General features: G+C 36.3%; 1 protein-coding gene across 2 annotated transcripts in view; it reads right to left on the bottom strand.

Annotated features, from left to right (window-relative positions):
• Positions 1-5,008: 5,008 nt before the first annotated feature.
• The window catches only part of LOC115223773 (serum paraoxonase/lactonase 3), a 49,249-nt gene continuing 28,503 nt past the window's right edge, over positions 5,009-25,754 (bottom strand). For both annotated transcript variants that reach the window (XM_029794439.1, XM_036514604.1), the window contains exons 4-10: positions 24,414-24,469; positions 22,664-22,835; positions 19,182-19,305; positions 15,389-15,589; positions 12,651-12,732; positions 9,350-9,481; positions 5,009-5,221 (exon numbers count right to left, since the gene is read on the bottom strand). In XM_029794439.1, coding sequence (XP_029650299.1) covers positions 5,054-5,221; positions 9,350-9,481; positions 12,651-12,732; positions 15,389-15,589; positions 19,182-19,305; positions 22,664-22,835; positions 24,414-24,469 — 935 coding nt within the window. In that variant the 3' untranslated portion in view covers positions 5,009-5,053. The remainder of the gene's footprint in view (positions 5,222-9,349; positions 9,482-12,650; positions 12,733-15,388; positions 15,590-19,181; positions 19,306-22,663; positions 22,836-24,413; positions 24,470-25,754) is intronic.

Genomic DNA, 25,754 nt, shown 5'->3' with positions numbered 1-25,754 from the left:
TTATAATTATCAGTTTAATAAATAAATAAGTTAACATAATTTAATGCCCAAAAGTTGATGAACCACCTATTGTTCTCCTCCATTTTCTTATTTGCTATATATATATATATATATATATATATATACATATACATACAAGACATAAGTTTCATAACCTACAAAATATCCACACTACCACACTTTAAACACACTCATTATAACTTTTTATCTCCATTTGAACGAAGGTATTTAGAATGCCCAAACTTATTTCTGCAAATGTGCTAAGCACTGATGCCAGTCATAGTTTAATCAATAAGCATAGGAGCAAGGTAAATGCAGTAAAAATAGGGGATCAAGTATGGCCCCATTTAGGTGGCCCTTCAGAAATTGAACCTCCTTACAATACTCCCTGTGAGTTCATGGTATGAAATTCGTTGTCATTAATCCGATATCGGTCGCCATTGCCATCTATTTAGTTTAAAATGCAATAAGAATAGGAGAGGGGTCAGTGGAGCCACAATTAGGCGACCCTTAAAAAAATAGACCCCCTTAGGACATTCCTTGGGATTAAGGATTTGAGTTACATTGTCCTCACACCAACGGTCTAGGAGGAGTTGAACAATTTATTTAGAATAAAGCATAAAATCCTTGTGGAAAAAGGAATGTGAATAAAGAAGTTCGTAACATAATGCCTTTTTAAAAAGAGCGAAGGGTGTACGTGAAGTGATATACTTAAAGCTGAGACACGAAACTAGGACAGAAGACTCGAAAGAAAGATGTTTTCTATATAAGAAATTCTCCAAAAAACAAAGGAGATAACTATGAAACGAAACACACTAGTATTAAAGGGAAGCAACTCCAGCTATTTCATCTCCGTAATGACCACCAGAATTAACGAAGGAACTTCTATACTTCAACTTCACTAGCTAGAAATAACAGCCGATTCTCTTAATAAATACACAACTAACTAAAAAAAGGGAAATAAAGAACATATTGGATAATATAGACCAAGATACATTATACTTGAAAAATGCTAAACTAGTTACAAATGGAACTGTCTAAATAAAGTTAGGGTCAATTTAATCAACTGACCTTTATCCCACATCAAATTTTCTGGTCTTGTGCCTAAATTAGAAATTATCATTAAGTGTAGAATAATGATAAAATAATTTGAAATTTGGAGAATGTCTTGAGACATTTTGTCCCAACACTTACCGTTTTGAGTTCAAATATCAGTCAGGTCAACTATGTCTTTCATCTTCAGCACACATCAGAGTCAATGATATTATCAAAACCTCTTCTCTCAAAATTGTAGGGTTTGTGTTGAAATTTGAAACAGTTGTCATTATTACTTACTTACTTGTACTTGTGGTGACATTCACCCTGGGTGGGTTGAGACGACTTCTTCTACCACCCTCGAGGCATCTCGAAGAAGTTGGAAGAAGTTTCGTGGGAATATGTGGATTTCACAAGCGGTCCCCAACAGTTGTCATTATTATTGTTGCTAGGCGAAATTCTTAACGGTATTTCACCTGCCACTACATTCTGAGTTCAAATTCCGCTGAGGGTAACTTTGTCTTTCATCCTTTAGGGGTCAATAAATTGAATACCAATGAAAAGCTGGGGTTGATGTAATCAAGTAGTCCCCTCCCACAAAATTCCAAGGCCGTGTAGCCTTGAGTAGAAAGGATTATTATTGTTGCTGTCAATATTATTCTTGTTAAAGATGGTGAGCTAGCAGAAACATTAGCATGCCAGGCGAAACACTTAATGGTATTTCGTCTGTCTTTGTGTTCTGAGTTCAAATTCCGCTGAGGTTGACTTTGCCTTTCATCCATTTGGGGTTGATAAATTAAGTACCAGTTGCATACTGGGGTCGATCTAATCGACTGCCCTCCCACCTCCCCCAAAATTTCAGGCCTTTTGCCTAGAGTAGAAACGAATATTATTATTATTATTATTATTACTATTATTATTATTACTATTATTATTATTATTATTACTATTGTTATTATTATTATTATTACTATTATTATTATTACTATTATTATTATTATTATTATTATTATCATTATTATCATTATTATTACTATTATTATTTATGGGTTTTTCTTCTTTCAAATTTGCTTCCATTTCTTGCCGAGTGTTTTCCCGACTCCTAGGGCAAAGAAACTCATAGTATACATTGGTAGACCATTAAACTAAACTCACTAGTTCGTTCATTTTTTTTTTTTGATAGAAATAAAGTTAACTTAAAATACATGGGTAGTAATAGTTCTCACATCGACAATGCTCTTCTCAATACGTGTGATGTACCAGTTAAGACAATCTTTATTATTATTATTATTACTATTATATTATTATTATTATTATTATCATTATTATCATTATTATTACTATTATTATTTATGGGTTTTTCTTCTTTCAAATTTGCTTCCATTTCTTGCCGAGTGTTTTCCCGACTCCTAGGGCAAAGAAACTCATAGTATACATTGGTAGACCATTAAACTAAACTCACTAGTTCGTTCATTTTTTTTTTTTGATAGAAATAAAGTTAACTTAAAATACATGGGTAGTAATAGTTCTCACATCGACAATGCTCTTCTCAATACGTGTGATGTACCAGTTAAGACAATCTTTATTATTATTATTATTACTATTATTATTATTATTATTATTATTATTATATTATTATTATTATTACTATTGTTATTATTATTATTATTACTATTATTATTATTACTATTATTATTATTACTATTATTATTATTATTACTATTATTATTATTATTATTATTATTATCATTATTATCATTATTATTACTATTATTATTTATGGGTTTTTCTTCTTTCAAATTTGCTTCCATTTCTTGCCGAGTGTTTTCCCGACTCCTAGGGCAAAGAAACTCATAGTATACATTGGTAGACCATTAAACTAAACTCACTAGTTCGTTCATTTTTTTTTTTTGATAGAAATAAAGTTAACTTAAAATACATGGGTAGTAATAGTTCTCACATCGACAATGCTCTTCTCAATACGTGTGATGTACCAGTTAAGACAATCTTTATTATTATTATTATTACTATTATTATTATTATTATTATTATTACTATTATTATTATTATTATTATTATTATTAAGGTGGCAAGTGGGCAGAATCACTACCATGCCAAGCAAAATGCTTAGCGGCATTTCATTCATCTTCACATTCTAAGTTTTCTAAGTTCAAATTCCATCAAGGTTAGCTTGCTTTTCGTCCTTTCAAGATCGATAACTTGAGTACCAGTGAAACACTGGGGTTGATGTAATTGACTTAGCTACTTCTTTGAAACACAAAATTGCTGGCCTTGTGCCAAAAATTGAAACCAGTATTTTGCAACATAAGCACATCATCTCCATCATCATCACTTTTTAACATCCACCTTTCCTATTGGGCATGGGCAGGATGGTTGAACAAGGATCCGACAGCTCGAAAAACTGTAATGCTCCCATGTCTGCTTCGGCACAGTCTCTATGGCTTGATGTACTTCCTAATGCCAACCACTTTATAGAATATACTACAAGGGTGAGTCAAAATGAATGCCATTTTGTTTAGGACAGCTATAATTACCAACACTGGAACATGTATCATACATCAAAATGAAGTTGGTCCTCTGTGGATCACATCCCTACTTCTCAACATAGTCACCGTTTCTCTCAATAGCAATGTTCCACCTTCGAATGAGAGCATGTATCCCTGCCCCATAAAATTCTGATGACTGTTCTTTGAGCCACTTCTTCACTACAGTTTCACTTCCTTGTCACTGGAATAATGTTTGCTTCTCAAACCCTCTTTCATGGGGCCAAAGAGATGATAGTCCAGCAGCAGCGATTGCGGCGGTGGCGGCGGCGACCCTTTTTTGCTATAAGCACAAGGTCTGAAATTTGAGGGGTGGGGGCTTGTAAATTATATCAACCCCAGAGGTCCACTGGTACTTATTTCATCAACCCCCAAAAGGATGAAAAGCAAAGTCGACCTTGGCGGAATTTGAACTAAGAATGTAAAGACAGACAAAATGCCGCTAAGCATTTTGTCCATCACGCTAATGAGTCTGCCAGCTCACCACCACAATGATGATGATGATGATGATAATAATAATAATAATAATAATAATAATAATAATGATGATGATGATGGCTTCTGATTTATTAGACAAATCAAATACAAAAAAAAAAATTAATCATTCAAACCAAAACCCAAAAGTCCCTAACAAATGCTCAACACATAAAGCAAACTTAAAGAATGAATTACTTCCACCAGCATTCACTACATCCATCCGTGCCCTTCCAACCCAATCCAATCTTTACAGTTGTCACTTGTGTTCCCTCCCTTCAGCCATCCCCATCTCTCACTCTCCATACACGCTAGTAACCTGCACCCACCACAACACACCTGGTTCTTCTGATACCCCGCAACCCCTGCTACTGATTTCATACCTTGAGGGTCCACCTTGACACCTCCTCACCCTCAACATCACTACTTTTATCTCTTTCCAGCCCTACCCGATCACATCCACCCTGCCTTCCAGAATATGCACAGTTCGTGTAGCTTCTGTACAACAAAAAAACCTGTTCTATGCTGGTCCCTACTTTCCTACTTTAATTGCATCATCTCTAAGTGTAAATCTTCCTCATCAGGGTTTGATGTCTTGCAAGTAGCATGACAACCTCAACAGTGCTGGTGGCACGAAAAAATACACTCAATACATGCTGTAAAGTGGTTAGCATTAGGGAAAGACATCCAACTACAGAGACCCTACCAAAGCAAGCATTTGAGCTTGATGCCGTTCCTTGGATCCACTGAATTCTGTCAAACCATCCAGTGCATACCATGATGAAACAGGGACATTAAACAATAATGATGGCGATGCTAATGATGGTGATGCTGATGAAGGCGGCAGCGGCGGCGGTGGTGGTGGTGGTGGTGGTGGGAGGCATTTAATGAAATTGTCACATAAAACATTTTAGAAAAGATAAGAAAACTAAAGATATTAATGGTTGAATATTTTATAATCTAGTTTAAGAAATATTAAATTACATATAAAGAACATCACATATTACTAACTTTTCCAACATACTTCCGATAAGTGTCTGGTTTCGATAGAATGAAGCTGAAGTGGAACCAGACAGCATAAATCCATCGTTGGAAAATACCTCTTTCATTGATTTTATCAACCCATTTTCTACTTCAAGCTTTAAAACCTGTGCAATTAAAGAAAACATGAATAAATGAATACCTCAGAATACTAAACAAAATTAATAGGCATAAACATGGAGAATGCAATAAGATAGATGGAGGCCTGAATGCAATAAGATAGAGAGAGGCTTGAATGCAATATGACAGATAGAGGCTTGAATGTAATAAGATAGATAGAGGCTTGAATGCAATAAGATAGATAGAGGCTTGAATGCGATAAGATAGAGAGAGGCTTGAATGCAATAAGATAGATAGAGGCCTAAATGCAATATGATAGATAGAGACCTGAATGCAATAAGATAGATAGAGGCTTGAATGCAATAAAATAGACAGAGGCTTGAATGCAATAAGATAGATAGAGGCCTAAATGCAATAAGATAGAGGCCTGAATGCAATAGGTTAGATAGAGGCCTGAATGAAATAAGATAGATAGAGGCTTGAATGCAATAAAATAGACAGAGGCTTAAATGCAATAAGATAAATAGAGGCCTAAATGCAATAAGATAGAGGCCTGAATGCAATAGGTTAGATAGAGGCCTGAATGAAATAAGATAGATAGAGGCTTGAATGCAATATGATAGATAGAGGTTAGAATGTAATGAGATAGATAGAGGCCTGAATGCAATAGGTTAGATAGAGGCTTGAATGCAATAAGATAGATAGAGGTTAGAATGTAATAAGATAGACAGAGGCCTGAATGCAATTAGATAGATAGAGGCTTGAATGCAATTAGATAGACAGAGGCTTGAATGCAATAAAATAGACAGAGGCTTGAATGCAATAAGATAGAGAGAGGCTTGAATGCAATAAAATAGACAGAGGCTTGAATGCAATAAGATAGATAGAGGCTTGAATGCAATATGATAGATAGAGGCCTAAATGCAATAAGATAGATAGAGGCTTGAATGCAATAAGATAGACAGAGGCTTGAATGCAATAAAATAGATAGAGGTTTGAATGCAATAAAATAGATAGAGGCTTGAATAATGTTGTAGATGCACATACGCAGATATAGAAAAACAGTCATATGCACATGAAACATAATTTAATAGGCATAAACGTAGAGAATGCAATAACAATGATATTGGTTTCAAATTTTAGCACAAGGCCAGATATTTTAGGGAAGCGAATAACTTGATTACACTGACCGCCAGCACTCAACTGGTATTCATTTTATCAACCCTGAAAGGATGAATGGCCAAGTCAACCTTGGTAGAATTTGAACTCAGAATGCAAGGCCAGATGAAATGCCACTATGCATTTTGCAGCGTGCTAACAATTCAGCCAGTTCACCAAATATATTAATGGGTTGTTAGCCTCAGCATTAGTCTGCATGGTTGACAAAAGACTTACACCCCAGTTCATAACTAACCCTTTCATTACAATATTTCTGTTGAAATGCACTGCCTTTGTTTTAATTAGTTTTGGAAATAATGAAGAATTTAGTAAAATAACATTTTAGTTAATAAAGTTTATATGCCAACAGAATGTGGCAGTCCTATACAGGATGATGTTACTGTTGTTTTAGCCCCAGGAAAAAATAAAACAAAAATAAAACAACAAAAATACAATAGTAACGTCGTCCTTTATAGGACTGCCATATTCTGTTGGCATATAAACTTTACTATTCGGTATTGCTACTGTATATCTCTTGCTCAGTGATTTAAAACAAGTTGTTTTTCTCTAACATTTTAGTTATTAAGCTGGTATTTGGGATATAAACCAACATGGAATTTTGATGAAAGCTTTTAATTTAGATCGCTTAAATACAGGAGGTTTATGCCATAGAAATAGAGGCAGTCTCAGATGGCTTAATATCAAAGAGAATAAGTTGGTGCTTGAAATATAAATTAAGATGAAATTTTGAAGGAAAGCTTTGTACAGATAAATAAATGTATGTGTGTATAGATAACCAAACATACATATATTTAAGCATGTATGCATTCTTAAACAGATCTATGCATGTATAGACAGATAGAAGCCTTTAAGCATATATAGATATATACATATATATACATGTATGTGTGTAGAGATAGAGGCTTGAATGATATTGTAGATGCATGTATGCACACATAGAAAAACAGTTGTATGCACGTGAAACATATGTGCATATTTATAAATAAATGCATCTGCACATATGTACATGCGTGCAAAGATCTATTTAAGCATACAGGTATTGCTAGATAGACTTCTGCATATATCCATGTTTGTATGCATGTATAGACAGAAGTACACGTCTCATGTTTCCATGCATCAAAGTGTGTATATGTAGATGTATGCATAAATGTGTAGATAGATGAATTTGTATGTGTACATAGATGTATAGATAGATGCATGAATGTCTGTATGGACAAGCGTACGTATGCTTGTTTGTATTCCTGTAGGTACAAATAAATTTATGCATTTACGTATGTAAATAGAAATTTTCAAACGACACCCCTTCGCTTCTAGGGACATAACTTAATACAAAGTTACCTCCCTTACATTTTTCATTGACTCTGAAACAGAAAAGTTTGGGCTTTCATTATGTTGAAGTGAAATAAAGCCTTGCAACTTTAGATTTGTATGAAGAATCATAAATAAGTTTATTGAGGAGTGGAGTTTTGACACAGCTCCCATATTTATTTTCCAGTGTTATTCGTCAAGTTCTATAGGACTTCTATAACAGAACGCCTTCATGCTATATAAAGTAGTCGTTATTCCGATATTTTAATAAGTTACTTCCCTTTATGTTAATTTGTTTTACATATTTTTTTCAATTCTAGACGTTCACAATCATAATCTAATCGCTCTGCTCCAGTCTACTGGCTCTCTGGAATATTCTCACCATCTTAAAACAGGAGACAGATTAAATATTATTATCCATGCTTTGGTTGCAAGTCACGCAATCCCAGTCAGCAAAAGTAGAGTAGATCTACATCATGAAGTTAAGTGATCAACTCTTTAGGAAGCAATCACAAGTTTTGCACACTTAAAAATGTTGCACTTTTGTCTATTCTGCAAGTATTCTTTGCACTCTATCATGCAGCAACGTTGTTTTCATTATTTTAGTTATTGCTGATACTTAACACCAGGTTGGTACTGATTAAAAAGACCTATAGCCAGAGGCATTAAAGCCAGGCCCATCCCATTATTTTTCAGGAACAGTGTACCTCAGACTACATCATCTCCTGGTTACGACGACGTGGGTTACAGTTGGTCTGATCAACAGAACAATTGGCTCATGAAATTAACATGCAAGTAGCTGAACTCGTGGGGATATAGCATGACAGAAACGTGACAAAGCTGGCCCTTTGAAATACAGGTACAGCTCATCTTTACCAGCAAGCCTTTTTGATACTAACCCACCTGAGACTGACCCTGGTTTTACAATAAAATCATCATGTTTCAAACTGATCCAAATTAAAAACCTTTCATCAAAATTTCATGTTGTGTTTGTGTCCAAATTATAGTTTAATAATGACAGTTATTTTATTGAATTCTTTATCATTTTCAAAATTATTTGAAACAAAGGCAATGTATTTCAACAAAAATACGATAGCAAAAGGATTAAAGATGGCAAAATCAAGAGATTTTTCTACTATTTCTAGCAGAGTAAGTGACCATATAAAGGTAGCCATCTAGAGGGGTGCAGAATTGCAATTAGAGTACACTATGTTTATTTTCTTATCTCATTCAGTCAGATGATAAATGATTAATTAAAGATTCAGCTAGTATTAGCAACACAGATCATTTTCCATGATCAAATATCTCCAATATTCAAGGTGCTTCACTGGCAGAATCACAAGGACATTTGTTAGAATACCTTGCAGTAGTTATTCCAGCTCTCCAAGTTCCAATCCTATTGAGTTAAACTTAGCTTTTTTTAGGAGGAGGGGGAGGGGTGAAGAGGGGAGGAGGATATTTTGAGGCCTGTGACAGACTGGCATCCCATCCCAAAAACAGTTTATTTCTCATTTCTTAAACACCAAGAAATTAAAATTTAGTACAGGTTCATTAGCCAACCCAAGATATTCACATTACATTTTTCAGACATACGTATGTCTTTTAGATTTGTACCCAAAGTTGTCTAATTATTACGAGTGTTAGCAAAATGCTTATTCTTTATTTCATGTCATAGGAATATGTCTTACCTGAGAAGGTGAACCAAGAGTAAAGTTTTCCATATAACTCAAAATACTCAAAAATCTAGGATGACACCCAGCCCATATGTTACCCTCAGGATCAACAGAGATGTTATCAACAAGTGTGTCCAGCATAAATTCCTGAAGAAAAACAATATTAAAATAAATACTTTACATACAAACACAATATTTGAGAGGAATTGAAGATTAAATAAACCCAACATGCTTATTTTATTGACCAGCAACACCCTTGAAGGAAAAGGGCCAGGTAAGTTACAACAAGAACTAAAATCAGAATGAAGAGTTATGCAATTAAACAGTGTAATGCAATTGGTCGGGTCTATTGTTTGTGCCAACTTCTCACTCTTCCATAAGCAGAACCTCTATGATGTGGCTAATACATTTAGCTTTCAGAAGATAAAGCAGATACTAGCAGAGACAACAGAATCACCCCAATAAGTTTTATTAATTCAGAGCATTGGACTCGGTTCTCATTATGGGGAAAGAAGAAGCACTCTTATTCAAGAACAGACAATTAACATGGGTGATCTATCATTCAACCACAGTAGTGGTTGAATATATTCTTAAGTCCACCATTTTGTCAATTGCAGCAGCTTCCAAACTTCACCATTAATTCAGTTCTCAACTAAACTGCAAACTGTTAATAGTTTTAAAGAGGACACCTCCTCAGTTACACTTTGGCATAAATAGTTTGAAATTTGGTTCAGTAGAAAAAAAGTTACATCCAAATATCTGCGACCTCAAGGGGCAGATATTCATCTTCAATTAACATAATTTTTTAAAATTTTAAATTAAAAGTATACCTTTCTTAGGCTTAAATGATAGAAAAATGCCTGAGGAATTCAAAATCGTTAGGCGCATTGAACAAAAATTAGTAGAAAAAGAGTTATGAGGTAAAATATTACACAATTTCATGTCAGGAAGTAAGGAGTAATGCTTAAGCAATAAGAATAAAGAATATATTTCTAAAATGAACATCTACTTTCTAAGGTGGCAAGCTGGCAGAAACGTTAGTGCACTGGGCAAACTGCTTAATGGTATTTCATCTGTTTTTTGAGTTCAAATTTCACCGAGGTTGACTTTGATGTACAGATTATTTAATTAATATTTTTTAACTAAACACTTTCAAACTTCCGATACTGGTAGAATGTGTCACATACAACAGGGTTTACTCTTAACATTTTGGACAAAATTTTGTATTTTAGATGTTATTTCATCAGAAATTACAGAGTGACAATGGGCAAATTTGTGTTTGGTAAGTGCCAACACACGAAACTCAGCTTTTGACTTACTCTCTAACTTCTGCTGATGATATATATATACATATATATATGTGTAAAAAAATCTCATCACAAAATTGAACCAATGAAAGAGCCTCTACCTGTTCGCTCGACATGCTAAAAATAGCAGCCAAAGTATCCCCCTACCAAAATCACACACCCATTGTATGTAATATCCTAGATTATCCCTAGAAAGACGGTTTGCTGAAGGCTGGAATGTCTTTGATGATACATTTGTAATATCAGGGTTTAATTGAGACTAAATAACATTATGATCAATTTCTATATTAACACCCGCACAATTTTCACTAAGAAAAGAAATTTGATTTTTTGCGTGGAATCAAGTACCCTGACCTCCTAATATGTTGCAATTCCCTTATTTTGGTTCGGAAAAAATGAGGTGAAGGGGTTCCCCCCAACAATCCCAGAATCATTGGAAATTTTTTTTTTCATTGAATGAACTCCTATGACTTCCTAATATTGCAAAATTAGGTTACTTAAGGTGAGCCTGGTAACTGATGGTTTTTGGGTCTTGTTGTTTGTAACTTTTGGTGATCCATGGTGCAACCAATAACATCATAAAAATCTCTGCCATTAATTTGGTGCAGATGGGTAATATCAAATAATTCAATAACAACATATATTTATATTAAACATGAAAAACATTGAAATATTATCATCACTTACATGGAAAAATTGAAATATTATCTTTCAGTATTTTATAAAGTAAAATTTTAAATCATTAATTGACACATTATTAATTATCTTATAACAGCAATGCCAAGAAAAATCATGGATTACATGGAAAAATGCAAGCATGAAAAGTCATATTCTTAAGATTATAAACCTGCAGGACAAGTTATAACACCTGGAAAAGTATAGGATAAGATATTACTTCTAGTAAAGTAAAGAATAAGAAACTTTTTACTTAAAATATTGTAGCTAAAATTAAAATTTGAATATTAAAACTTATTTTATTATAGTTTACAAGTAACACTATACTTATTTAAGTAGAATTTGGCTAATTTACTACATTAAATACAGAAAAAAGTGACTAATTAGACAAACTTACAAATCAGCTGAACAGTTTTATACAATAAATTTAAAAGATGAGAACTGTAAAGAGTGATAAATTAGAAGAACTGGCATTCTTTGCTGCAATATTTTAAGTAAAAAGTTTCTTATTCTTTACTTTACTAGAAGTAATAGCTTGTCCTATACTTTTACAGGTGTAATAACTTGTCCTGAACTTTTCCAAGTTTATAATCTTAAGAATATGACGGCAGACACCCATAAAATTATCAACCATCGCACAAACAATAACTCTGAGCACCTCTTCAAACTCCACCCATCTAACACCCATGGACATATTTACAAAGTAAGAAAACAGCACAGCTCCCATAACTTCAGGAAACATTTTTTCACGCTGAGAGTAGCTGAAGCGTGGAACAAACTGCCAGCATCGGTTGTTAGTTGTCGGAGCACTGCATCCTTCAAAACTTCCATGCTTCCTGAGATTCGCCAACACTACACTTGATTTTCTCCCCTCCATACACACACAAGCATGTTCACTTTCCAGACATTTCTACATTACTGCATGTACTTTATATGCACTTTCTGACAAGTTGTGGTGCACCTGAGCACTGTATACAATAATTTCATTATTATTATTATTATTCATGCTTGCATTTTTCCATGTAATAAGAATTGCAGGTGCCTATTTAATACAAGATTTTCTGAGAACTGCATCAGTCATAGACAGATTACTGCATATGAAAAGACGGTAGACACAAATAACGAACATCTGTCCAGTCTCTCAAACTGCTATAAATACTCTCTTATATCACAACTCTCTTACAAAAAAAGAAGTACATATTAGACAATATGGGCCAAGATATGGTCCACGAGGTGGATATGGCATGAACACTTTTGATCATAGATTTAAGAGGTTGGGGAAATAAAGCTGCCCCAAACAGATGTAAAACAAATTATTGATAACAAGTACTAACCTGGTGAAATACAAGCCGATTGTCCATGTCACGTTTAAATACTTTGATATCTTTTGTCATTGAACATGCAACATAGATAAACCTTTAATAGAGATAACGAAGTTATATTAAACATTGTTATCTAGCAATATCTTTACAAACAATTATTTATACTACTGGTATCATCAGCAATTTCTTTATGCATTCAAATTACAGTACATCATCACCATCATCATCATTGTTGTTTAACATCTACCTTCCATGCTAGCATGGGTATGTTTACATATCATATACAGGGTGCAGTAAATAAATTGTTGTCTAGATTACACAAAAATGAAAATAACACTGACGTTTCATTTTAACAGACATATTTACCAAAATTACATAAAAGTATCTTGAAATACTAAAGAGTAAATTTATTCAGTAAAATCACCATTGGCTTCAACCGCAGCCTCCAGACAACATTAGAATCTCCTGCAACTCTTCTGGACCATCTCCTTATTTAAGTTGGTGAACACTGCCATAATCCTTGCCATCAGTTCATCTTTGGTATAACAATGAGTTTTGTTGGTCTCTCATTCAACTGCACCCCACACATAATAATCAAGAGGGTTGCAGTCTGGGGAGTTAGGTGGCCAGATGTTAAGGGTGATGTGGTCGCAGAAATTGTTTGACAGCCATGACTGGGTTCTCCTGCTAGTGTGGGATGGTGTAGAGACCTGTTACCAGATATAGGGTCTTCCAGCAGCCACCCTCTTGACCCAGGGCAGCACTACCTCCTCCAGGCACTTTGATGTAGGCCTCCATGTTGAGTCTGAGGCTGTGTGGGGAGATGAATGGAGGCATAACATCACCATCACTAGTGATCACTCCAAACACCAAGATGTTGACTGGATGTTTGATTTTTATCACTCTCAGAACATACTTTGGGGACATGGCAAGCCAACAGTCATTCTGTATGTTCACCTAGCAGAAATTTTTCTTGTCTGAGAAAAACCAAAGCATGTTCAGTTGAAGGGGATGCTTGAATTTGTTCAAACGCTTCGTAACAGGTACACTTTCAGCGCACCCTCCTCCACTACTGACTAGGTCACCTAGGTAACAGAAGCTATCAACTACTTCTAGTTTTTCTCCCTGGAATGTGGCGGAAGTTGTTCTCTTCATATTTTCAGTGTTTATTGCTCCCGAGCATCTGCCACAAACAAAAACTATCTTCCCAGTTAGCCTTCCTTTGATATTGCTGCACCTCTTATGTGTCCATAGCTTACACTGGGTACATCTTATAGAGTTTCTACCTACACCTTCTCTATAGATCGAGCAGGGCCATCTACCTGTATATATATATATATATATATATATATATATATATATATATATATAATATATATATATATACAGGGTGATTCAAAAGTCGCAATACATAGGAACAATTTCTTTTTTTATAAGAAACAGTTTATAACAACAGTTTGTTTTTTTTATTTAACAGGCTCTATATGGTTACTATTGTTTTGAATACACATGGTAATATGTTTACCCCCACTCATTGTGAACTCGTAATAGCACATCTGGTGATACATGTGCAAAGGAGTTGGTGATGTGTTCCTTCAAATGATTTATGTCTTTTATCTAGCCGCAATACACCATGCCTTTCAAATTCCCCCAAAGATAGAAATCAAGAGGGGTCAGATCAGGTGACTTAGGGGATCTTATAAACTGCTTCTTATAACATAATTTCTTCCTATGTATGGAGACTTTTGAATCACCTTGTATATATATATATATATATATACACACACACACACTCATATACACATACATATATACATACATACACACATACATATATATATGTGCCTGACTCTTTGTCACTAACAACGACAAGTATTCCAGTTGATATGATCAAACAAACAGCCTGCTCATGAAATGAGTGTGCACGTGGCTGAGTACTCCACAAACATACATGCCCTTAACATAGTTCATAGAGAGATTCAGTGTGAAACAGAGTACATCAAAGATGGCCCTTTGCACTACAGGTACAACTTAATTTTTGCCACCTGAGTAAACTGGAGTAATAACAAATAAAGCGTCTTGCTCAAGGACACAACACACTGCCAGGAATTGAACACATGACCTTATGATTGTGAGCCATATATCCCAGCCACTAAGTCACATGCCTTCACACACTCACATATATACACACTTACACACACACACACACACATATATACACATACATACTTGGAATTAAAGTGTGTAGAGTGAGGTTGTTTCAAAAAGATCAGGATCTCCATGACTGTGTCAATGAAGATGAAAACTTTTTTGAAAATGGTCATAACAGGTGAAGAATTGTGGATCTATGGCTATGACGCTGAAACCAGCACAAAAATCAAATCCCTGTTGAAAGGAACAAGATTTCAAGATGTTGAGGAAACCCAAGTGAATGCAGCAAGGCAGCTACTCACTATCCCAAAAGAGGAGTTCCAAGAATACTTCTATCAATGGTAAGATCACTGGATAAAGTATATGGTTTCAGAAGGAAACTACTTCAAAAGAGATTAAATGCCAAATTGATATATGATGTAGCTTCCTTTTTGTAGCACCAGACCCAATACATTTTGATCAGACCTCACATATTTTATGAATGGTCATAGAAATACAATCAACCTGACCTTCAATAACAACTTTTGTATTTACTAATAGAACACAAGCCTTATCAGTGAAGAATCAAAACACTTGGTAGTTTCAAAGCAACAACTTACTTTTCATCATTTGACATCGCTATGCCATTAGCCATAACTAAATCCTCAGCAACCAATCGGTAAACCTCGCCATCATGGTAGTATACATGGGTCCATGGCAAAAGCAATAACATCTCGAGTAATTTGCCAATAAAATTCCTGTAGTGTGACCAGTTGGTGAAATAGAAGGTTCTGTTGCTGGTAGCTACCACATCATTTACACTGTAAATAATAAACAATAATACATTAGAAAGAAAAACTAGATTTTGATTTTTGATTTTCTTTAAATACAATATTTGATGGCATAAAAGATGCACAGACATTTTAGATGCACCACAATTATAGCAGTGCGTATTCAGGGAAAAAAGTTTTTAATGCATTAACTCTTTACTATTCAGATTGCTCTGTCAAATATGAGAGCACTCCATCGGTTATAACAATGAGGGTCCCAGCTGATACAATCAATGGAATAGCTTGCTTGTAAAATTAACATGCAAGTGGCTGAGCACTCCACAGACACATGTACCCTTAAAGGGAGATTCAGCATGACACAGAGTGTGACAAGGCTGGCCCTTTGAAATAAAGGTACTACTCATTTTTGCCAGCTTAGTGGATTGGAACAACATGAAATAAAGTGTCTTGCTCAAGGAAACAATGCATTGCTGGGAATTGAACTCATGACCTTAAGATCGTGAGCCAGATGCCCTAACCACTAAGCTACACACTCTGTCAAATATAATACTTATTTATACACATCGCTTTGAATTAACCAAGCATTATCTTGTAGGTTTGAGATTTCAATGATGTGACTGTTTATTTTAGAATAACATTGTCAGGTAGGAGTAAGAGGTTGGGTCAGGCCAGTTTGAACATAAAACAGATAGAACAATCAGGACAGATAAGGCCAGTTTAAATACTAATGGGGTAGAGTATGTCATATTCATAGCAATCAAGGTAACAAGCTGGTAGAGTCATTATCGTGCCATGCAACTGGCTCTGGTTCTGAGTACAACTGTCTAGTTTTCATAAGTTTTGAATTAAAATCTTCCACCAAACCTAGTCACAATTTACATTCCTAACACTAGCTTAATGATAACTGAGTTATTTTACTAAATTCTTTGTTATCATCATCATCATCTTTTAACGTCCACTTTCCATGCTAGCATGGGTTGGATGTGTGACTGTGGGATGGCGAACCAGATGGCTGCACCAGGCACCAATCTTGATCTGGCAGAGTTTCTACAGCTGGATGCCCTTCCTAACGCCAATCACTCCGAGAGTGTAGTGGGTGCTTTTACGTGTCACCGGCACGGGGCCAGTCAGGCGGCACTGGCAACAACCTCGCTCGAATCGTTTATACATGCCACCGGCGCAGGTGCCAGTAAGGCGATGCTGGTAATGATCACACTCGAATGGTGTTTTTTATGTGCCACCGGCACAGAGGCCAGATGGCCGCTCTGGCAACGATCACACTCAGATGGTGCTCTTAATACCCTACTAGCACGGGACTCGAGTGCCAGTAGTGCGACGCTGGTAACGATCACGCTCGAATGGTGCCTTTTAAGTGCCACTGGCAAGGAAGCTGGTTAGCCGCTCTGTCAATGATCACACTCGTATGGTGCTCTTTGCACCCCGCTAGCATGGACGCCAGTCATCGAATTTGATTTTGATTTTTGATTTTTATTTAAAGTAATTGAAAGAAACACAGAGCATCTCAAAAATAAATACAGTAATGTAAGGGTTAAATACATTTTACTCTGCTAATTTCTGTTCTCTCTGAAGCTTACTCTTGAGTCAATGGGACTTATTTAAAGCTGATATGACATCAGAGTAAGCTCACTCTAGTCTAGAGCTGGTCCTCCTCTCATCTCTGAATGACTAAAGACATTCAGAGTTATTTGACCAATAACAGAAACCCTTGAGAGGGACTACTCTCCCAGGGCAGAGTGGCCCTAGAAGTGGTGTCTAAAAGGGTACCTCCCATACTTCCCAAAACTCCTGGATTCATGAGTTGGAGCTTCACCAGACAAATGGTACAATATGTTAATATGAAACACTTGACATTGTCTAAAGCTCAACAGACTTACAAAAGAGGCCAAAATGTTCTCTTTTAAAATGAATTCTTTTATTCTTTTATTTGTTTCAGCTGAACAAATCAACCCCTGGACTTATTTTTTGTAAGCCTAGTACTTATACTATCGGTCTCTTTTGTTAAAGCACTAAGTTATGGATATGTAAACTCACCAACATTGGCTGTCAAACAATGGCAGGGGTACAAACACAAACATATATGTGTGTATATATATATATATATATATATATATATATATACACACGACAGGCTTCTTTCAGTTTCCCTCAACCAAATCCACTCACAAGGCTTTGGTCAGCCCGAGGCTATAGTAGAAAACACTTGCCCAAGGTGCCCCGCAGTGGGACTGAACCCCGAACTATGTGGTTGGTAAGCAAGCTACTTACCACACAGCCACTCCTGCACCTATGAATAACTAAACAAATAACGAATAAAGATACTCAGGCTCACACTCTGCATGATAAGTAAATAGTAAAGTTGATATTAAGAGACACACTTTAATGAACCTTCCTTCTTTTGTTTGTTCCTTCCCGAGCCATGCCTGGCTCATAAGGGCCGGTTTCCCGGTTTCTTGGCATATAGGTTCCCCACCTGGACGGGACAACGGTCCATCGCAGGTGAGCTGCAAGATGCAGTAGGAAAGAGTGAGAGAAGGTTGTGGCAAAAGAGTCAGCAGGAGTTTCACCATTACCTTCTGCCGGAGCTGCGTGGGGCTTAGGTGTTTCACTCATAAACACACACACCGTCCGGTCTGAGATTCAAACTCTCGATCCCTCGACTGCGAGTCCGCTGCTCTAACCACTAGACCATGTTCCTCCACTACTTTAATGAACCAAGAAATTTTGAATTTATTAAAATGACACTTTTAGTGAATAAAGAGAATCATTAGCTTAACAATCTGTTCTAGTTAATAAAGGCAAGTAAAACAACACCAAAAGTTTAATTAATTAAATTTGGTTCAAAATAGAAGGTGGGCAATGAAGTGGGGAGTGAGTCTGACCATGACCAAATGGTAACAACTGCAGGCTCACTGTGCACTAAGTAGACTAGCAGTGACATTACAAACAAATACTTACTTTATAAGTTTCAATCACTGGACTGTGGCCATACTAGGGCACCACCTTGAAGAATTTTGGTCAAGCAAAGCACCACTCTGTGCTTATCTTTTATTTTAAAATCTGCTACATTCATGTATCTTTTATTTATTCCTGTGATTAGACTGAGGCCATGCTGGAGCACCACCTTGAAGAGTTTTAGTCAAATGAATCAATCCCAGAACTTTATGTTTTTTAAGCCTAGTACTTATTCTATCGGTCTCTTTTACCAAACCGCTAAGTTACAGGGACATAAACACACTATCACCAGTTGTCAAGCGGTGAGGGGCGGGGAGACAAACACAGACAACAATGACATAGATATATGCATATATATACAACAGGCTTCTTTTAGTTTCTGTCCTCCAAATCCACTCCCAAGGTTTTGGTTGGCTTAAGGCAATAGCAGAAGACAGTTACCCAATGTTCCACACAGTGGGACTGAACCCAGAGCCATGTGGTTGGGAAGCAAGCTTCTTACCACACAGCCACATGTGATGATGCTTTTCAGTTAAATCCTACAAAAGCTAAAATATGCCAATAAAAAACAAAACAAAATAAATAAGCACAACATAGATCTCTTCTTTAAAAAAAAAAGTAGAAGGAAAATATAAGAAAAAAAGCTAACTTTCTCATGCTGCCATCTTTAAATGAAGTTACGTGTCGAAGTGCTTTTTTCTCTGGAAGATATTCGAAGGACTCGATTTGGTCTCCTTTCACCAAATGATTTACCACAAAAACAGTGACTTTTCCTTTATGAATATATCAATCAATTCAAAAATAAAACAAAGATCAAAAGAATGATGTAATGTATACATGTATGGAAATAATACAATTTACAATATTACTCAGGCCAAGAGGACATGTCTGGAAAGAACAGAAGATAGAGATATAAAACCACGAGAAAGTAGAACAATTATAAATAGTTATTGTTGTATTTGGGGGTGGTCGTGTTGCCTGTTTAGCCAATGAAAACACAAGCCCTATATATTTGGTGTTCACTTGCTTCAGCTATATTTTATATTAATTGTATTTCAGCCAGAGTTCTTTCATTACACTTCTGTGACCTCATCAGTGGTCCTGTGCTTTCTTCTTTCTTTTTTGTGTGTCTCTCTTTACAAACGATCTGCCATTTTGTATTCCTGTTGATGAGGTCGCAGAAGTGTGACTAAAGAACTCTGGCCGAAATACAATTAACATAAAATATAGCTGAAGCAAGTGAACATCAAAAACATAGTGTGTATGTGTTCATTGGCTAAACTGACAAAATGACTATCTCCAAATACAACAATGTCTGTTTCAACACACAAATTCACATCAAGAATCTTGCAAAATGAATATATAAACATAACTTACAAATAGATTTACAATCTACCAACTAAAATTTCGACCACCTCGTACAGAATTTAAACATTATTTATTAGAAGTCTTGAAAATTTAACTTAAAACTCTTTAAAAAGTTTAACTTAACTTAAAACTCTTTACAAAAAAAGGACATGAACCTCTTCCTTAAAGATCGAAACTTTACATGCCCATACACCATTTGATGTCTGTTTTTCATGCTGGTATGGGTTGCACAGCTTGACTAGATGCAGTAAGCTGGAGAGCTGCACCAAGTTGCAGTTGTTTTGTTTGGCTTGCTTTCTATGGTTAGATGCTCTTCCTAATGCCAACCACTTTACAGAATGTACTGGGTGCTTTTTATTGGCACCAGCACTGTGTAGCTAGAAGAGAAGCTAGGCAAAAGGAATATTTAGCAAGGAGAGAAGCAGAGGTTGAAAAGCACAAAGTTATAAGTTCAGGAGTCAAACCTGAACCTATAACTATGTATATAAACACATGGAAGTGCATATAACAGCATAAACCACATTTAATGATATAGACCATGTATAACAGCATAAACCATGTGTGTGACATAAACAATGTATAACAACAGCATAAACTACATATAACCCTTTCAATTAAAGGCACAAGGCCTGGAATTTGCTGGGAAGGGGCCAGTCAATTAGATCAACCCCCAGTGCACAACTGGTACATAATTTATCGACCCCCCCCCCCATTATCATCATCATCATCATCGCCGTTTAACGTCTGCTTTCCATGCTGGCATGGGTTGGATGGTTTGACTGAAGGCTGGTAAGCCAGAAGGCTGCACCAGGTTCCAATATGATCTGGCACAGTTTCAACAGCTGGATGTCCTTCCTAACACCATCCACTCCAAGAATGTAGTGGGTGCTTTTTACATGCCAACGCCACGAGGGCCAGTCAGGCAGTACTGGCATTGACCATGCTTTAATGGTGCTTTTTATGTGCCACTGAAATGGGAGCCTGTCAGGCAGTACTGGCATCGACCATGCTCGAATAGTGCTTTTTACGTGCCACAGATACAGGAGCCAGTCAGGCGGCACTGGCAACATTCACGCTCAAATGAAAGGATAAATAGCAAAGTCAACCTCAGCGAAATTTGAACTCAGAACGTAAAGACAGGTGAAATACCGCTAAGCATTTTGCCCCGTGTGCAAACGATTCTGCCAGCTCACCACCTAATAAACTACATATAGTGATATAAATCATATATAATGGTATAAACCACTTATAAAAAGCATAATCTATGTTTAACAGAGTAAATTATGTATAACAGAGTAAACTAGTTGCAGCCCTTTCTGTCAAGAAAAAGAAAAAGCCTTAGCCATTTGATGAAATACAGTGTAGCAGAGCTGCATATTACATAGTAATATGAGTTGACCTGCACAGTAGACGAATATATCGATGAGGAGTCTAGCCTCACCTTGATACACCGGCCTCACTTTGATACACTAGCCTCATTCTGAGACACTAGCCTCATTCTGAGCTACACTGTAGAAACAGCTTCAGTTCCTGCCAGGCTTTGGTCAAAGACACATGTCTTCTCTGCAGCTCCACACACAATCTCCTACATGCGACTCACATGTCTATTCACCTCAATACAAGATATATGGTTCATAAACAAAGATATTTTATCACACACACACATTCTCAAAATGACTGTTCTCATTACACACATGCATACATACTGTAATACAAATATTATGTTACTTCTTTCAATGCAAAAGCAAAAATCAAAACTTTCTTTGTATGTAAACGCATATGTTTTTGTTTCATACTACATGCTTCCACCACAGAAGCTGAACACAGAATAAACAATATATTTATACACAAAAATATCTCATGGTGATTTATACTAACTGTTGTTCCATTTAATAACATGCACTTGAACAGCCAACGACAGCCACTATAAGAACTTCATAAAAATAAACAACAGACAGACATAAGTTAGAGAGGGGACGTTATAATCAGTGGCGGCTCACAGATAAAATTAGTTGGGGTGCTGCTTCAGAAAATTTTTAGCCGTCGTTTTAATATTGTGTAAAAGGAAATAAACATATAAACAGAAAATTTATACATAAACTTGATCGGGTCACATTTTACCCACTGCCTGGTAGTGTGTTTAATTTGTTTACTGAACACCGCTGTGAATTTCCCCATGTTTTTCAAAAATCCCCACTAAATCACAAAATAAGGCAGAGAAAATCAGCCCTATTTTTCAAATCCTGGCAGCAACACTGAAGCTGGAAGCAGGATAATAATCTAATTCTATACTTTATCACATTCAAGAATATAAACATGTTTTTAAACACAACACATGCGGAGTCCAAAGGAAACACTACTTTTCATTGGAATATGAGGGTCAGCACTGTCATTCATGCAGTGCTCTCTCTCTCCCTAGTGTGAAGATTCTTATTTCGAACATGTGAGCATGCGCACAATAGCCAAACACTGCATCACTGGAACTGTGAAGTGCACAATTCTATACAAGGATTTTTGTATTTTTTTTATAAACCAGAGGATGGCTACTGACATTAAGCATAAGGATTATAAAATGTACAAGTATAAAGAAAGAATTAAAGAAAAAAAGGACTCGTTATATTGAATGTAATCAATACTATTGAGTGGAAGTAGGGGGTGTTGCAGTTCCGCAGTGCCTATATACGAGTCCAACATGGGCTGCAGTCCAATGGTTGAAACCAGGGCCAAAATAAAAGAATGCTCAAAATTTCAAATACAACTTACCATTATCATCTTGCCAAGCACTGATACCATGAGGAACAAATCTCTGAGGATGAAAATTCTCAAGTTCTAATTCAATGATTTCTTGGTTACTGTCTTTAGACATATCATAGAGAAGGATACGTCCCATACTATTAGTGTTCTTACCCTGGCTGAGGTAATCAACAAGAAAACCCTGAAAAATGTTAAAATATAAAATACATTTTGTTTGACTGATTGTTTTGTTTGTTTGATTTTTATAAAGGAGGAAATTTTGTTTGTATAATGTCTGTTTTTCCATGCTAGTATGGGCTGGACAGGGACTTATTTAATGCCCTTCATGTCCTGAATGTTTACTGGTTTTCAAGGAAAGAGATTTTTTTTTTATTCCAAAGGTCTTTGAAAGAGCAGAGCCACCTGTAATAATGTCAAAAGGATGTATACATCATATCACTGTTTTCTTTAGACCAACTAAGAGGAAGAGTATAGTGTTGAGGGAGGTGGCTTTATGCCAAGTGATCTGAGGTTAATGTATGATAGAGGGACAATAACAGGTGTCTTGCTGTAAGATACATGGTTAGCCCAGAGTCAGGGCAAACCCACAAATTACAAAGAAGATACAAAGGATTGGACTGGGTGAGTGGGTAGGTGAGTAAATTTTAAAAAGTGTGGAGAGTGGCAGACACACACATATGGCAGGCTCCCATACAGTTTCCATTTATCAGTTCCACTTATGAGACATTGATTGGTTCGGGTCTAAAGAAAAAGACAGTTTCCCAAGACACCACACAGTAGAGCTGAACTTACATCATGATCGTGAAACAAACTTCTTAACTATTTGGCCATACTGTGCATGCTGCCCATAAAATACTGGGGTTAAACTAATCAAATCAATGACAATTTAATTAATTGGTATCCACCAACACACACAGTTATAAGTTGCCACTGACTCTGAGGTTTTGTTTTTGTTTACCTAATGACTTAGTCAGAGGGAGAACAACAGAACCATGAGCTTTGTTAGGGTCTCAAATAAATGGACTGACTTTATTTTGTCAGTGTGCAAATACACTACTGTCAGAAATTAATTAGCACCCTTCATTTGCTCACCATGAAGCATGGTGTGGGTGGTCTGATGGTGTGAGGGGCGTTCAGCTACAGTGGTGTTGGGTGGCTCTATGCCGTCGAAGGCAACATCAACGCAGCAAAGTACGTTGAGATAGTACGGGATACCTCTTTGGTGGCGAGGAGTACGTGCTGGCCAGTCACCTGACCTGAACCCTATTGAGAACCTCTGGAGTCGATTGTGTAGGGATTTGAATGTGCAGCAATACAGGAACCGACACGAGCTGTTTGGGGCACTTCTTGCTGCATGAGGGGCCATCCCTGCATAGTACCTGCAGGCACTCATAGACAGCATGCCGACCCGCGTAGCAGCTGTCATTGCTGCCAAAGGAGGAGCAACAAGATATTGACTAAATTTCACGATTAATAACAATTATGTGGTGTGCTGGGATATGTTTTAATAAATTTTTGATTAAAAACGAGTTCGTTTCTGATAATAAGTTAATTAAATTAAGAAAATGTAAGAAAATGTAGAAATTTGAGAAGTGCTAATTAATTTCCGACGCAAGTGTAAACAATGAAATGCCTGCAATGTATTTCAACCCCAGATCAATGAGTCAATAAGCCCATACCATTTCCACATGAGTATCTTACATTTACTGTCAATCATTGAGGAAATAAGAGAAAAACAAAGCAAAAATATTCTACTCACAGAAGTAATGAATGTCAAGCCATTTGGTAAAGTATGCATATCTTCAGAACCATTTTCTGAAAATAATAACAAGTATGATAAATAAGTAATGTTTATCAAAAGATTGCTATAATGGTAATATAGGTTTGAGTACTGTGATGAGGAAATCTTTTGGCTGGATTTGATTTGGCCTTCTGTTGTATCTACATATACGTATTTAGTGGTTTCTATAAAACATACAATATTCTTTTCTATTCTAGGCACAAGGCCCAAAATTATGGGGGAGGGGGCCAGTTGATTAAATCAACCCCAGTGCACAACTGGTACTTAATTTATCGACCCTGAAAGGATAAAAGGCAAAGTCAACCTTGGTGGAATTTGAACTCAGAACGTAAAGACAGACGAAATACCACTATGCATTTCACCTGGCGTGCTAACATTTCTAACAGCTTGCCACCTTATAAAACATACAATATTATAACAAAATGTATGATTCTTTCTTACTAATTTTAGTAAAAAATGAGAGCAGTTTTGAAGAGACAGGACAAGACAAATACATTAAAACCTAGTAGTTTTTTTTTTTTTTTATCAACTCTGAAAGGATGAAAGGGAAAGTTAAGCTCAGTGGTATTTGAACTCAGAAAGTAAAAAGCTAGAAGGCATCCAACAAAGCATTTTGTTTGACTCATTAACAATTCTGCTAGCTTGCCGCCTTAACGAAAGTATAATGGTGCCCATCTCAACTTTCATCATATGAAATGGTTGACAAACATCTCAATTTAAAGAAAATGCTAATAAACTGCATATCGCCTGACTGGCACCTGTGCTGGTGGTATATAAAAAGCATCATATGAATGTGGTCAATGCCAGTGCCACCTGACTGGCTCCTGTGCTGCTGGCACATAAAAAGCACCATTCGAATGTGGTCAATGCCAGTGCTGCCTGACTGGCCCCTGTGCCGGTGGTATGTAAAAAGCACCCACTACACTCTCAGAGTGGTTGGCGTTAGGAAGGGCATCCAGCTGTAGAAACCTTGCCAGATCAGATTGGAGCCTGGTGCAGTGTCCTGGCTTGCCAGCCCTCAGTCAAACCGTCCAACGCATGCCAGCATGGAAAGCAGGCATTAAACAATGCTATCTTTCTTTCATTTCCCTCTTGTCAAGTTTACTCTGATGAAGAACTCTGTCTGAAATGTTGGGCATTCCCGTCTCCACAGCAATTTCATTGAACTCTTTCTGTTGCTTTTCTCAAAAAATACAAGTTTTGTTGACATAAACTATCACCAGTTGCCTTGGATTCCATTTTATTTAGAAATTTAAGCAAATATACCATAAAATATTTATTCCAATGCATTGCATTATG

Source organism: Octopus sinensis, linkage group LG2, assembly GCF_006345805.1.
Source record: "Octopus sinensis linkage group LG2, ASM634580v1, whole genome shotgun sequence".
Lineage (NCBI taxonomy): Eukaryota > Metazoa > Mollusca > Cephalopoda > Octopoda > Octopodidae > Octopus > Octopus sinensis.
This window is presented reverse-complemented; position numbering and strand designations above follow the sequence as displayed.